Source organism: Sinocyclocheilus anshuiensis, unplaced genomic scaffold (genome assembly GCF_001515605.1).
Source record: "Sinocyclocheilus anshuiensis isolate Anshui unplaced genomic scaffold, SAMN03320099.WGS_v1.1 scaffold63, whole genome shotgun sequence".
Taxonomy (NCBI): Eukaryota; Metazoa; Chordata; class Actinopteri; order Cypriniformes; family Cyprinidae; genus Sinocyclocheilus; species Sinocyclocheilus anshuiensis.
Window position 1 is genome coordinate 5,455,025 of NW_015552625.1, and position 13,971 is coordinate 5,468,995.

The 13,971-nt window shown below is 36.8% G+C and overlaps 2 protein-coding genes across 3 annotated transcripts in view; both read right to left on the minus strand.

Annotated features, from left to right (window-relative positions):
* LOC107666571 (glutamyl aminopeptidase-like) overlaps positions 1-9,152 on the minus strand; it is an 11,089-nt gene extending 1,937 nt beyond the window's left edge. For both annotated transcript variants that reach the window (XM_016457981.1, XM_016457982.1), the window contains exons 1-15: positions 7,774-9,152; positions 5,300-5,441; positions 4,946-5,077; positions 4,706-4,826; positions 4,370-4,524; positions 3,406-3,519; positions 3,089-3,223; positions 2,932-2,997; positions 2,768-2,833; positions 2,289-2,449; positions 1,577-1,656; positions 1,334-1,470; positions 751-806; positions 414-564; positions 154-227 (exon numbers count right to left, since the gene is read on the minus strand). In XM_016457981.1, coding sequence (XP_016313467.1) covers positions 154-227; positions 414-564; positions 751-806; positions 1,334-1,470; positions 1,577-1,656; positions 2,289-2,449; positions 2,768-2,833; positions 2,932-2,997; positions 3,089-3,223; positions 3,406-3,519; positions 4,370-4,524; positions 4,706-4,826; positions 4,946-5,077; positions 5,300-5,441; positions 7,774-8,408 — 2,225 coding nt within the window. In that variant the 5' untranslated portion in view covers positions 8,409-9,152. The remainder of the gene's footprint in view (positions 1-153; positions 228-413; positions 565-750; positions 807-1,333; positions 1,471-1,576; positions 1,657-2,288; positions 2,450-2,767; positions 2,834-2,931; positions 2,998-3,088; positions 3,224-3,405; positions 3,520-4,369; positions 4,525-4,705; positions 4,827-4,945; positions 5,078-5,299; positions 5,442-7,773) is intronic.
* Positions 9,153-10,543: 1,391 nt separating this feature from the next.
* Positions 10,544-13,971, minus strand: part of lrit3b (leucine-rich repeat, immunoglobulin-like and transmembrane domains 3b) — a 6,648-nt gene continuing 3,220 nt past the window's right edge. Inside the window, exons 4-5 of the mRNA XM_016457645.1 lie at positions 11,588-11,650; positions 10,544-11,374 (exon numbers count right to left, since the gene is read on the minus strand). Coding sequence (XP_016313131.1) covers positions 10,926-11,374; positions 11,588-11,650 — 512 coding nt within the window. The 3' untranslated portion in view covers positions 10,544-10,925. The remainder of the gene's footprint in view (positions 11,375-11,587; positions 11,651-13,971) is intronic.

A 13,971-nucleotide genomic window follows, 5' to 3' on the forward strand; every position in this document is an offset into this window, starting at 1 on the left:
CCCACTGTATATATATATATATATATATATATATATATATGAAACATGGTATCTGAGGTATCTGGTTTACAAGAATGATAAATTCAAGAATGTATCCTTGGCCTGCTGTAGGAAAGTTTTTCTAGTTATTTCTGCCAAAAAACATTTTCTCACCGCTGTGTTTGCGTCCCCTCATCAATCCACCCAAGCTCTTTGGATATCTTCTGCACATGGTCACCGAAGAGTTTCTAAACAGAGATGACGTGAAACAGACCATCTGAGTAACAAAAAATATATAATGGGAACTTCTGGTTCTGGCTAACATTTATATAAAGAATATCAGCTATAAATCTCAAATTTAACATTGTTCATGATTTTTCATAAAATGTATTATTTTCTTGCATTAAGGTATAATTAATACTTTGGGATCCAACCTGGAATTTGGGGTGCAGCACTGTATCATCAGCCAACATGTCTCTCACATAGGAGATAGAAGTAGATACTCTATCCCACACAATATACTCAGTTTCATTGGCCAGATATCTTGTTAAGTTGAAGGCATGTCCATAATCGACAATATCTGCCCTGTTAATACAAAATCAAAGGCAGCACTTTAAGCATGACGTCATCATCCTTACTTTATGTCCTCCACTATAACCATAAAAAGCTGTGCTATGAAAAATAAGTTCAAATGTACTTTTTTTGCCTGTCATCAACTCAAGATTGAAAGCATAAGCTTTCTGCAGCTGGAAGATGTTTGTACTAACTCACCGTCCAAATGCAAATACATCATCAATGTAGCTGCTTCGGTCAGTTGCATCATACACCTGAAAAAGATAAGCATTATGTGGGTTATTATGTTTTATTACACAGCTCTTTGCAATACTTGATCCTGATTGGTCAATCGCTCTCTTTTTTTAATTTTTTTTAATCAAATATTTATTCCTGATTGGTCAATCTCGATATCACTCCGTCGTCCGTGGTAACTGTCATTTAATTCAAACCCCAAACGTAATTAGCACAACCCCATATACAATTCTATAACGTTTCAGTATATCTTTTAATATATTGCATCTGTATCTTTATATCTGTTTTTCACAGCGGAATACATGCATAAAGCAGAAAGCGAGAAAGGTGATTCAACGATTCAACGGTGATTTCAATGGAAGCACACAGTACGGAGGGTCTGGCTCTGCATTACAGGTAAGATTATAAAATAATTAATAGATAGATAATATTAATAGATAATAGATTATCAGTAGGAGTGATATACATTATAGGATTCTTTTCTTTTTTTTCTAGCTAAAGTTCTGTTACTTAGTTCTGACAGAGAAATGAATATGAATAATAATACCTGATGATTTACAGAGAGTTGCTCGGCAATAGCGCTCCACACATGGTCATGGTGATTTACTCGGTAAAAGCCCATGTGGTCTTTGTTGACTTTGATGAGACCATCGGTAGCAGGGGAGTATCCAGCAATTGCTACCTCTAATTAAACACAGGCCAATGACAGAAATTACACAGCAGAACAGTAAAACAACATATCCCTCAATACTAGAAAAAAATAAAAATAAAATCTGAGCATCTTGTTCACCTGTTTCTCCCTTGTCAAACTGGAAAGAGGCATTTTTGGAGTCAAGTGTGCTCCATTTCACAGGAATGGTCCATTTGTAGCTGTGGGACAAGAGTTAAAACATCTGAGTGAGCTAAATAAAAATCAGAGTTCAGTTCATTATCTGTGTTCCTTCCTGTGAAGAATAATCAGGGGAATTATTATTTGTGCTCATGTTGTAGAGCTTAGGGTTAGATAAAGGGGTCATATGATGCGATTTCAAGTTTTCCTTTCTCTTTGGAGTGTTACAAGCTCTTGGTGCATAAAGGTTACACCAAATACACAAAATAATGGTCTTTAAAGTAGCATCATATGACCCCTTTAAAGGATACCAGAGCAGTGCTTTTCAACTGGTGGGCAGTGACTGAAAGATGGGTTTCAGATCTGTTCTGATTGCAGACAGTAAGGATAAACCAACCATATAATCTACTTATCTACTTTTAAAAAGGAGTACAAAAGCACTTTTCATATGTTTCGTTCTTGATTTCAAAGGCTGTGCATTTGATTAAACAGTATTTTGGTGCAAATTCAGTATGGCTAATACAATATATGCATTTTCCTAATGTGTGCATGTCATTTATGTAAATTTTTTTTTTTTTGCAAAATGTTGGGCCTATTTGGTTCATGGTAAAATGACTGAATTTCATTGTTTGATTCCATTGACATTTTCATTGCGTGGCACAATCAGGCTCACCCCAGGGGAGTGCTGGGCTGGCTGGGGTCAGCATTGGGGTCCAGAAGAAACCTGGTCTGGGTGAGTTTAGCTTCAGTGTCTGTGTTGGTCAGAGTCAGCATAGGATAACCCATCTGCTTGGTCCATGTGTCCATGATGTCTGCCACAGGTACTCCACTCTCCTATGACCCAAGAGAGATGTATATTGCCAGTCAAAGTTCAGAATATTTAAGATTTTTAAAAAATGTTTTGAAAGAAGTCTCTTGTGCTCACAAAGGCTACATTTATTTGATTACATTACAGTAAAAAGAGGAATATTGTAAAATATTTTTGTAAACCGTGATACACTATTGTTTAAAAGTTTGGGGTAATATGATTATTTACAGAAATTAATAAAAAGGAATTAATACTTTTATTCAGCAAGGAAGTGGTTAATACATTATTGATCAAATTGGACAAAACATTAAAATGCTAATGTATTGTCAATAAAAGATATTTACATCAGCCAAGGCTTTCCAAAAGTCTGCAGTCTTTGCATTCTGGAATGGGTAGTTTTTTAGATATCGCTGTGGTGAAAATAAAAAGAAAGGGGTCTTATTTTCCCAGCATCACATGTTAACTTTGGAGTCATTGGAAAATATATGTAAAAAGCAAGACGTCTTACTCGACATCCATCCCTAAATGTGTCATGGCCAAGCAAGTCCTCCAGCATTCGTAAAATAGAAGCGCCCTACAATAGAATGACATCACAATTATCAATTCATAGCCAATCAGTTGACAGATTAACAACACTAGGTTAAGCATCACTGACTTAACGATACCTTGTTATATGATATTGCATCAAACACAGATGTGATCTCAGCAGGGCTGGACACATCCACGATAATAGGATGGGACGAGAGAAGAGCATCATCAACCATGACTGGAAATACATCATTGATAAGCATGATGTCCCTCTGAAAACACACAAGATCAGTTGGCATAAACATGACATCCAGTCTCAATGTAACTGAATGGTTTCAGAGAGATATTGCCTATTTAGGAATATATTTGAATGATTCGGGTATGTGCTTACCATTCCCCAGTCAGGCTCGGCTTCTTCCACTCCCACATACTCAAAAATCAGGCATGTGCTCACCATTCCCCAGTCAAACTCAGCTTGTTCCACTCCCACATACTCAAAAAAGCTGGCAAAGCCCTCGTTCAACCACAGGTCGTCCCACCAGTCCATAGTCACAATATTTCCAAACCACTGCAAATTAAAGACGAAACAGTTCCTTAAACGGCAGACCCCAAATACCTCATGCTTATTCAGCCCTATACTGTTCCAGTATATTGTTCCTTTCATAAAACGTGTTCATTCTAGGAAAAAGGCATTTGTACATTTTGTACTATAATATATATATATATATATATATATATATATATAAATAAAAGAGTTCAATATATGAACTATGCAACCAAAGTTGGCAGCATCAGTAGCATGAGAATGTCTTTACAAGGAAAGCAGTTACAAATGATCTAATTACATCATGATTTTAGATCATCTATAAAAGTTTTCTACAATTCTGTTATATCATCATATAATATTTTTAGCCCTGTGTAACTTCGGATTGTTTTTTTGGATTCAAACTGTGTCCAACAACCTTGGACCTAGCCATAAATAGATCATCTTATCAGTGTGCAATGTGACTGCAGTGATTACCCCAAAAACATAACTGTATTGGATGCTTCTGAGAGAGTGTAATATGTAACTGTGATAATAATCTTTATGGTAATCATATTTTTCTGTCGGCCTTGTTACTGTAAATGGATCTGACACATTCACCCTCTTTGATTGTATGCTACAGGACACAGTAAAATGAGATGCATGCTCAGCACAGGGTGTTCTGCCAATTTGTTTCTGACGTGTGGCTGATGATGTACTATACTCGATTGTCCTCGCTCTGCGTAGTGTCCTGGACAGAGCACCAGTAGTGTGCTTTCAAGCACTGCTGCATGCTATGAATGATATCTAAGCTGCAGTCTGGATATAGTACAGGAGATTAAAAAGTCGTAACTTTTCCTTATTCACTAATCAGATGCGTGATAGGGTTAGCAACCTGGTGAACAAGCTCATGCGCAATGACACTGGCCACTCGCTGTTTGTTGATTGAGGAGGACTCGTTCTCATCGAACAGCAGGTTGGTTTCTCTGTAAGTGATCAAGCCCCAGTTCTCCATCGCTCCTGTCCCAAAGTCTGGGATTGCTATCTTATCTGCAACAGAGACAGAATGTTCTTTTGTCACAATAATCATTGCATAGATAGACAAGATATGAATCAGTTAATAAGATATGATATAAAAAATTAATCAGTGTCTTTTTTATGAGATCATGATGTATACAGCTGCTTCAAATTGTATAAGGGTCGATGACAAAAAGAGTGTCTGCTAATTTACCAAGTTTCTCTATAGAATATTCCATGTCAAAATACTCCTCAAAGTAATCAAATATAATCTTGGTGACATTTGCAGCATATTCAGCGGTTGAGATCTGCAAAGGCTGAGCATAGATCCGCAACTGTCAGAAGGGAGAGGAGATGAATAATGAAAATCCACAGAAGTTCATTATACTGATTATCAGGAACTATTTAAGCAAATTCTGGATTCAGTAGAACAAACATTGAAAAAAGTGCTTACTGGTATATTTCTTTTCGAGGTCCGCTCCACATAGTGGAACTGGTGAACCGCAAAACATACCAGATAGGTACTCATCTTTACTGATTTTTTAAAGGATGTTTTTGTCTTTTGGTCCGACACTTTTTCTATGTTCTGTGAAAGAGAGTTTTAGGAGTTACAGTTAACATCTATCAACTGAATAGAAAGCAAGCATATGAATGCAACCAGACCTCATTTACCAGAGCTGTAAGGAAAACCACACATAACGCATAACATACAAGCAGACTGATGGTTCAAGACTTGGTTTAAAAGTTTAAGCTACACTTTGAAACCTTCAGTAATTGTTTTGAAGGCTCAAGCAGTAAGGGAACGTACCTCCACAGGCATGTTGGACAGCGCTTCATAAGCACTGTCATGGGTGATGGAGATTGTGTAGGTGGCCTTTTTGTTGGGCTCATCAAAACAGGGAAAAGATTTACGAGCGTCAGTGGGTTCATGGTCTGTTGCAGCGATTTTCCTGTCAAAGATCAGAGAGGGGTTCATAAAACTCAACTAGTGGTTTACGTTTACCTCAGTAATCTCATGTGGGGAAAGTTCAACCACATTTTCATTAACATCTAATCAAGTTTGATTACAACTAAATTAAACTCACTGTCAGTTCTATGTGTGTGCAACAAAATTGATTTTGGTGGCCTCTGAAATTTTGTCCAAGTGCTTTAAAACAAAGTATAATGTAGGCTAATTTAAAAATTACATTGATAAACAGAATCTATTCCTATGTGGTGTGAGTCATAGTTCTTGCAATTCATCATGGATAATAAAGACTCATTTGTTAATCATATGTGATATATAATATTGTGCGCTTGTTTAGCTGTTAGCTTTTCTCAGATCTGAACCTGAAACACAACAGAATATAGCAGTAGCAGAGCTTAAAACCATGTTACTTCATGAATAAATAAGCTTTAGCAGATGTAGACCTCTCATTCTTGGCACCTCTCAGCTTTCATTCCAAGAAATGAAGGTACATGTCAGTTCAGTGCATTTGTTAAAATTTCACACCATTCCCAAATCAGATAATATATAATGACCCCATCAATGGCTAGTATCCCACATCAACAACAATACTACATCCTGGGGAGTGCGTTTGAGTATGTTGCATAAGAAACAGTTGCACTTAGAGAAATAAAAGGGAACAGCTTGGCAATACTCAAGCTCTGAAAATAAACATAGAAGCGTAGCATTGTTAAATACTTAACATTGTAATCTCATTGGGATTTTCCACTATTTTGATATCTCCCGCAGAGACTATAATTCATTTCTCTGTGGAGCAGATGTCTCAGATTATCTTATTCAAACTGTGGGCTACATTCAGTCCTGTGTAATCTGTTCCCTGTCAAATCAGAGGAGCTAAGCTGTAATGGTTTGAAAATTGAGATAAAAAGACTAAGGCAAGACATTTCTGGGACATGCTGTAATATGGTAAAAGGTCATTTGCATTAGTGAGTTCTGACTGTTGAAGCCAAACATCAAGTACATTTTGGGAAGTTTATCCTCTGATACATTAAAATAACTTGGTTAATATCTGAAATTATCAGTGCAACCGTAAAAGGTCACTTGTAGTTCAGATAGATAACGTCTACTAGTCAAAGCGGTCAACGTATTTGTAATCAGGCCAGGTCACCTAAAGTTTAGGGCAACAAAGTTTTGTAGTACAAGAGTGATGATTGTCCTGATAAAGAGTTTACTATTTGGTGTTGCCTGATGGCCCTGATTTGGTAATGGATGGGAAGCTCTGGAACTGTAACAAACGTATCTGAGTGCCTAGTTATGATAGCAAAAAAACAACACCACATCTCATCAGGTCATCTATTAAACACTGGGCAGGGTTGTAAAATAATGTAATAACGGTAATTTATTACTATACGCATGAATCATTTGTGGAATTTGTACCTTACTTGAGTAGTGCTAAAACTGATTACTATAATAATTGTTTTATATTGAGGAAATTATACTTTTTTCTCCTTCAAATTTCATTTAGACCTTCAAAATGCCAACCATTTTTGCATGTCATGACAACCTAAATCTGTCCTCATTTTGTCAGTTTTACTGAGCTTACAATTATGGTCAAATTAAATTAACTTTTACAGCCAATGACATCCATTTCAGTGTAAACTATATTTGGAAATAATGTTGATCAATCAGCTTAAAGAAGAAACTTTGGACAAAGACAAAGATGGACAATCTTGACTCAATGATCATTGTAATAAATAACTACACTACTGTGCAAAGTTTGGGGTCAGTAAGATTCTTTTGTTGTTGTTAAGAAATTACTTCACTTTTGATTAATTTAATGCATCCATATTAAATAAAACTATTAAAGACATTTATAATATCCACAAAAGTATTAAGCACCACCGTTTTCAACACTGGTAATATTAAGAAATGTTTCTTGAGCATCAAATTAGCTTATGATTTCTGAAGGATCATGTGACACTGGAGTAATGATGCTTTGCCATCACAGGAATAAAACTAAAATATATTAAAATAGAAACAGTATTTTAAAGTCAAATAATATATCAATATTATGTTTGTACTGTATTTTTGATCAAATAAATGCCTTGGTAAGCATAAGAGACTTATTTCAAAAATCTAACCAAATGGTAGTGTGTCTATTTAAACATACTATAAAATGTTGACGCTTTTTTATATATATATAGTTCAGTAATCATTGTGACAGTACACGCACTTTCAAGTATAATTTCTTAGTACTTTTCACACCTCTTATTGTGCATACTGACTAATTACATACCAAAAATACATTTCTACAATATAGATGTCTTGACGCTTACATGGTAACTTCATTCTCCTGATATGTGGTCCTGTAGAAACCAACCAGAGAGCCGTTGAGCCAGCCCTGGAAGTGTAGAGTGAGGATGTAATGCTCGTCTGGGCCAGTGACACTCAACTGCTCGGCCGCCTCCACCACCACATACTCCTGTGGCTTGCACTCAAAGCATTCCTTCACCTGGACAGAGGTCAAGCCGGATGGGCCGCTGCGCTGCAGAGAGGGCACCGCGGTGACAAAAGTCTCTCGAATGTGGAGCCACAGGTGCTGACTGGGCTGTGTCAGGGTCAGATGGATGGACACGCTCCCAGTGTAGATGTCTGTGTCGAGGTCAGGCTCCAGGTGCAGGTCATAATGGAAAGGTACCATGTATTCAGGTAAGCGGAAGTTGTTCCAGCCACCATTTGTGTTGTCGGATGGTTTACAGGGACCCCGGTCATCTGGCAGCATTGTAGGTAATGGTGTTGTGGGTAATGGTGTTGGTTTGGGTTCCCCTTCGGATGAGGAGGTCTTCTGGCTCAAACCAACGCCGAGCCCCACAGCAACACCTGTCACGATGACGACGGCGCAGATGATAGCAGCATGCTTGCCTCGGATAAAGTACCGCTTTTCCTTCTTTTCGAACTCCAGGCTTTCCATGGCGAGCCGTCAAACGCAGAGAGTCAGAATGTGTACAAAACACTCAAAGTTCAGAAAGTCAGAACACTCTCTCCCTGTGAACCCAGACACACACACAAACACACACACACACACTCTATCCTTACACTTCCTTTTGCCTCCAAAGAGAGGAAACAGCTGTGTCTGGATTCCCAGATGTGTGGACATATGCAGACCCGCACACACTCACGCAGGGCAGCCTGTGGGAGGCACAGAGGTTAAAGCAGGAGGAGGTTAAGTTTCACCATAGTCTAAAAAATTGCTCTGATCTCTGTAAGGTCACGGCCACGCGGTTGTCAAAACGTCTACGCCGGGAGGTGATCCTTAAGCTGTAGTGTGGCAAGTCCTCACTCAACAAATCTCATGCTGACAGAGATGATACTTAGGGTAGAGGGGCTGAATTTGTACCGCCCTTCAGTTAAACATAAATCAAAATATGTTAATCAGCAGTCAAAGAGGAATGATCACAAACAAGCATCAGAGAGAGAAGCGTGGGGGAGGGAGGCATAGAAAAGCAGAGTAAAAATGGAAGGAGTTACTATGAGGAGAGGAAGGGGCTTATGGGAGAGATCCAGGGAATGTTACGAAACTGTCACAGATTTAAGTGGCTAAAGAAATTATATCCTGGACTGAAACTTTAAATGATGAACAATTTTGTCAGACATTAAAGGCTACAGCAGCTTTAAGTGGAGCTTTAATCACAACATCTTACTTTTAAAGTGACAAATGTTGTGATCAGAGACTTTGAATAGAGAGATCCAAATACAACAACTTTAGATCACATGCACGTTTCCTTCCTCAATGCAGTTTTATTTATTCAACACAATTGATTATAATAGAGGTCTGATCTATCTATTTATAGAGTCTTTAAAGCTCAGGTTAATATTTTTTAAACATCTATACACATACAGCAAGGAAAGTGTTTGTAAATCCTTTGGAATAGAGGTGCCAAAACTTTTTACTCTGTAAAAAAATTATTTATGATTTAAATAAAAAAAAGATTATTGGAGTATTGTCTTTCTACTTCAAAATTTAATGTTTAATTCAACTTGTCACTTGTCATTTCTTTCTAATTATTTGTGAAATGTACTAGCAATTCCTGAGTGAAAATTGTTTCAAAGTAAATCCTATATGCATCTGGTGTATACACCTTTTTTTTCAGTGTATGAAGGGCCAAAAATCAAACTTGATTGAGGGCATTGGGCTGAAAGTATAATGTTCCGTTAAATCCAACCATATTTTATTAAAATGTATATATATTAAAATAAAATTCACTTCTCCACATTTCAAAGCACAAAAAAACCCCATAAATTAGAAATAATAATATGCTTCTATGCCATGTTTTTTCTCCCTTTTTGTCATAGGGCATGTCAGGCCAACTTTGGCATCTGTTCTTTAGAATAATCTGCCCTAAAATCTGTGACTCTCATCTAAAGCACATGGATCCATAAAGACTAACTGGAATAATTTACTGCATGTCTTTACAGAATCCTCTTCAGTGTGTGAATTTTACATTCAAGTGGATTCAATAAATTTAAAGTAAAAATTTGGATAATTATGTTTTGATAATTTGAGCTAGATGTTACTATTTAGTGTGATGACAATCAGGTGTGAGTTTGAAAACCATCAGTGTTTTGGGGCTTCTCACGGCTAATTCTTAATAAACCCACATCATGAGTTTCTCAACATGAATATGGTGTAATATTTTACAGGAGTAATCAGGATTTTTTTTATAGGAGTGCTGCAATGTAGATATGAAAGACTTAGTTAAATCAGTTATCATCAACTTAATTAGTTATCATAATCATAAATCATTTGTTATCATGTTTGTGTGAAACCTTTCTGGTGAATGTAAAATAATAAGGAGTGGTAACAATGGTACTGTAAATGTTTTATCTGGGTGTATGATAAAAGAAAGATGGGAAGCTGTTACAGCTGTTAAGATGAATAATCGCTCACTGAATTTCATCACTCCATTTGACTCACTATAATCACACTAGCAGAAGAACTTAGGTCAGCAAAATGGTCATCTTGGCCCTTTTTTGGCCCTTACTGTGACACTCAGTATGTTAATCAGCAGCTGCTGTTCACTTGGATCTATCAGGCATAAATGGCCAGCCACACATTACAAAAGATAAATTTTTATAAAGCATTCATTTTCTGTTATACTTGATGTAGCCTGTAAATACTGTATATGGATGACAATAGGTCATCTATAAGCCTACTACTGTTGTACTGTATGCGACTTTTATTAGACTACTGATATGACTAGTGGTTCATGTGAGGGAACATCAATTTTGACACTTTTCAAAAGTACAATTTCAGTTCACTAGCTCCTTTTGTCTTGAAGTGTCTTTAGCTCAGAGCTGCCATCTGGTGGTCATAGCTGAGTAAATAATAAAAAAATAACCTCTCAGTTGAGGAAATATACACAAGGTTATGGTCATTCATGTGAAAAAAAGAAACTTCCTGAAATTATGCATATATCATTTGAATGTGTCAGGTGTGAATTGACATGGAGACATTAGGTTTTTGTCTTCTTTGCAGTGGATTTTCAGAAGCGATCAAAAAGTGTCTCTGTGGCAGGTTCTGTACAGCTGTCCGGTCTCTTTTCATTTTGTCTCTGCTGGCTTTGGGGATTTTCATGACTCTCTTTGGAGGGGAGAGTGGTCTAGTCATGTTTCGAGGTAACAAAGAAGGTATTGCCTTAGATTTCTGGTTAGGTTTCCTCTTCGTATTGTTTGATTTTGCAGCTGTTTGCTGTTGGTCAGAGTTTTTGGAGTCTGCATATTCAGCCATTACCCCAACCACATTCAGACTGACAATGGCCTCTGAAATCCCTGCCATGTTTTGTGCTCTGCACTGGTACTCCCCTGAATCGCTATACGATATTCCATTCAGACTGACTGCTGACCAGCGGATTCCCACATGTGGAGATTCTTGTACATCTGCAGGCAGTGAAGTGATTATGTGATCAGACATTAAATCAAATGAATGAAGAGAACACTCACTACATTACAGTTTACTAACTCATAAATTTGTCAAACATTTGCACCAGTGTGCTTTGTAAGATAATATTTAAACACAAAGGTTTAAAACCAAGTAGACTACAACGAAAAAGTTAATTATTTTAAGTATACAAATTTCTAATGGTTACTTACAGCCAGAAAGTTTTCTGGGCAATCTTTCAGTGTCCATGCGGCTTTGCATCTGCTTACAACAACCCTAAAATAAAGGAACATATACACTGGAGACCAGAATTCTGAGATTATCAGTGAAATTATCAGTAATTTTTAAATGTATTTATTTATTTTTTTGTATTCATATCAGCATAACAATTTGGTGAAAAGTTTAACTGAAAAATTAACAAATTTTAGAATGTATTCAATTTCATTTTCACATTTGAAGTCTTTAAGTCATTCTAATAAAATAAGAAACGTACAGAAAGAGACAACATTGTCTATTAGTGCTTTTCGGTGTTATTTATATACTATTATACAGTAGTATTTATTAATATTTTGAATCACAACCCCAATTCCAGAGAAGTTGGGGCATTTTGTAAAATGGAATAAAATCAAGAATCTGTTATTTGTTTAACTTTTATTTAATTGACAAAAGTACAAAGAAAAGATTTCCAAAGTTTTCACTGACCAACGTAAATGTATTTTATAAATATGAACAAATTTTGATTTTGATATCTACAACACACTCCAAAAAAGTTGGGAAAGAGGCATATTTACCACTGTGTCACATCAACCTTCCTTTTAATTACAATGTTTCATTATTTGGGAATTGAGGATAATAATTGTAAAAGTTTTGCAAGCAAAATTTTTGTCCAGTCTCGCTTGATACAAGACTTCAGAAGCTCAGCAGTCTGTGATCATCGTCTGATTCTCCTTTTCATGACTGGCCATACATTTTCAACTGGAGACAGATCTGGACTGCAGTCACCCATGCTGTTTGTTCTGCTGCACCCCCATACCATGACAGAAGTTTGCTTTTGCTTCTGTTGCTAAAGAAAGTCTGGATGGTCCCTTTGGTCTTTGGGACTGAGAACTCGAAATCCATTTTTCCCAGAAACAAGTTGAAATGTGGACTCATCTGAGCACAGCACACATTTTCACTGTCTTTTTGACTATCTGAGATGAGCTCTGGCCCAGAGAACCCGGCAGCATCACTGCATAGAATTGATGTTTAGATTTCTCCTAGAGTAACAGATATTCAAGTTGCATTTCTTGATGCAGTAGCAGACTGTGTTAAGTGACAGCAGTACTTTTCTGAAGTACTCCTGAGCCCATGTGGCTATATTTAGCACCGCAGCATGACGGTTTCTTATGCAATGCCATCGGAGGGCTCAAAGGTCAAGCACATTCAACTGAGGTTTCCTGCCTTGCCCTACATGTACTGTGATTTCTCTGGATTCCCTGAATCTTTTCACAATATTACTTGTGGTAGTTGGGGAAAGACCTAAATTCTTTGCAATTTTGCATTGCGAAATGTGGCTTTTGATTTGTTTGACACTTCTCTCGTGAAATTTGGCACAAAGTGATGAGCCATGATCCAGCTTTGCTTGCAAAGACTGAGATGCTCCTTTTATACCCAAACATGATACCCTGACCTATTACCACCTGCTTACTGTGAACTGTTTCAAAACAGTTTAACGTGGATATTCTATAAACTTTTCACTTTTATTTTGCCTCTCTCCCAAATTTTTTGGAATGTGTTGCAGCCATCAAAAAACAAATTTGTTCATATTCACAAAATACATTTACGTTGGTCAGTGAAAAAATCTTTTTTTGTACTTGCTGTGTCAATTAAATAAAAGTTAAAGAGAATTAACAAATCACAGATTCTTGATTTTATTGCGTTTTACAAAACGTCCCAACTTCTCTGGAATTGGGGTTTTAGCTTTTATTTTATATTTTCAGTTTTTATTTTAATGATAGTAATTATGTTACATGCTTTTGTCATTTTAAAAAGATTTTTAAAAAGATTTTTAATTAGCTTTAATTTATATTTATTTCAGCTTTAATTTTAGTAACTTCAAATTTGTTTAAGGTTTTTAAGTTTTTTTTATCTGATATTTATATTTTATTTATTTCAGCTATATTTCAATGAACAAAAATGATTTTAATGTATTTTAATACATGATTTTTATTTAACAATAATTATTTATTATGATGAGTGGGGGAGGGGCAGAGAGCCATGGGATGGAGCGAGGCCGGTGGAGTAATTGATAATGAGCGACACCTGCACCACTCACCGGTCTCGAGTCCCACGGAGGCGCTCCAGAAGGATAAAAGGAGGAGCTACGACAGTGAAAGACGAGAGAGGACCAGGCCTGGATTTTATTTTGTGTTTTGGTTCTGTTTGTGTGAGAGTCGTCCGCGAGGGGCTGTCGTGCTATTTTGTGTTTATTTTATTATTAAAGTTTTGTTTGAACGTTCGCCGGTTCCCGCCTCCTTCTTCCCGATCTACAAACTGTGTTACATTGGTGCCGAAACCCGGGAGGAAGGAGGGACACGCTGTCAGAGAGCCCTCGCTG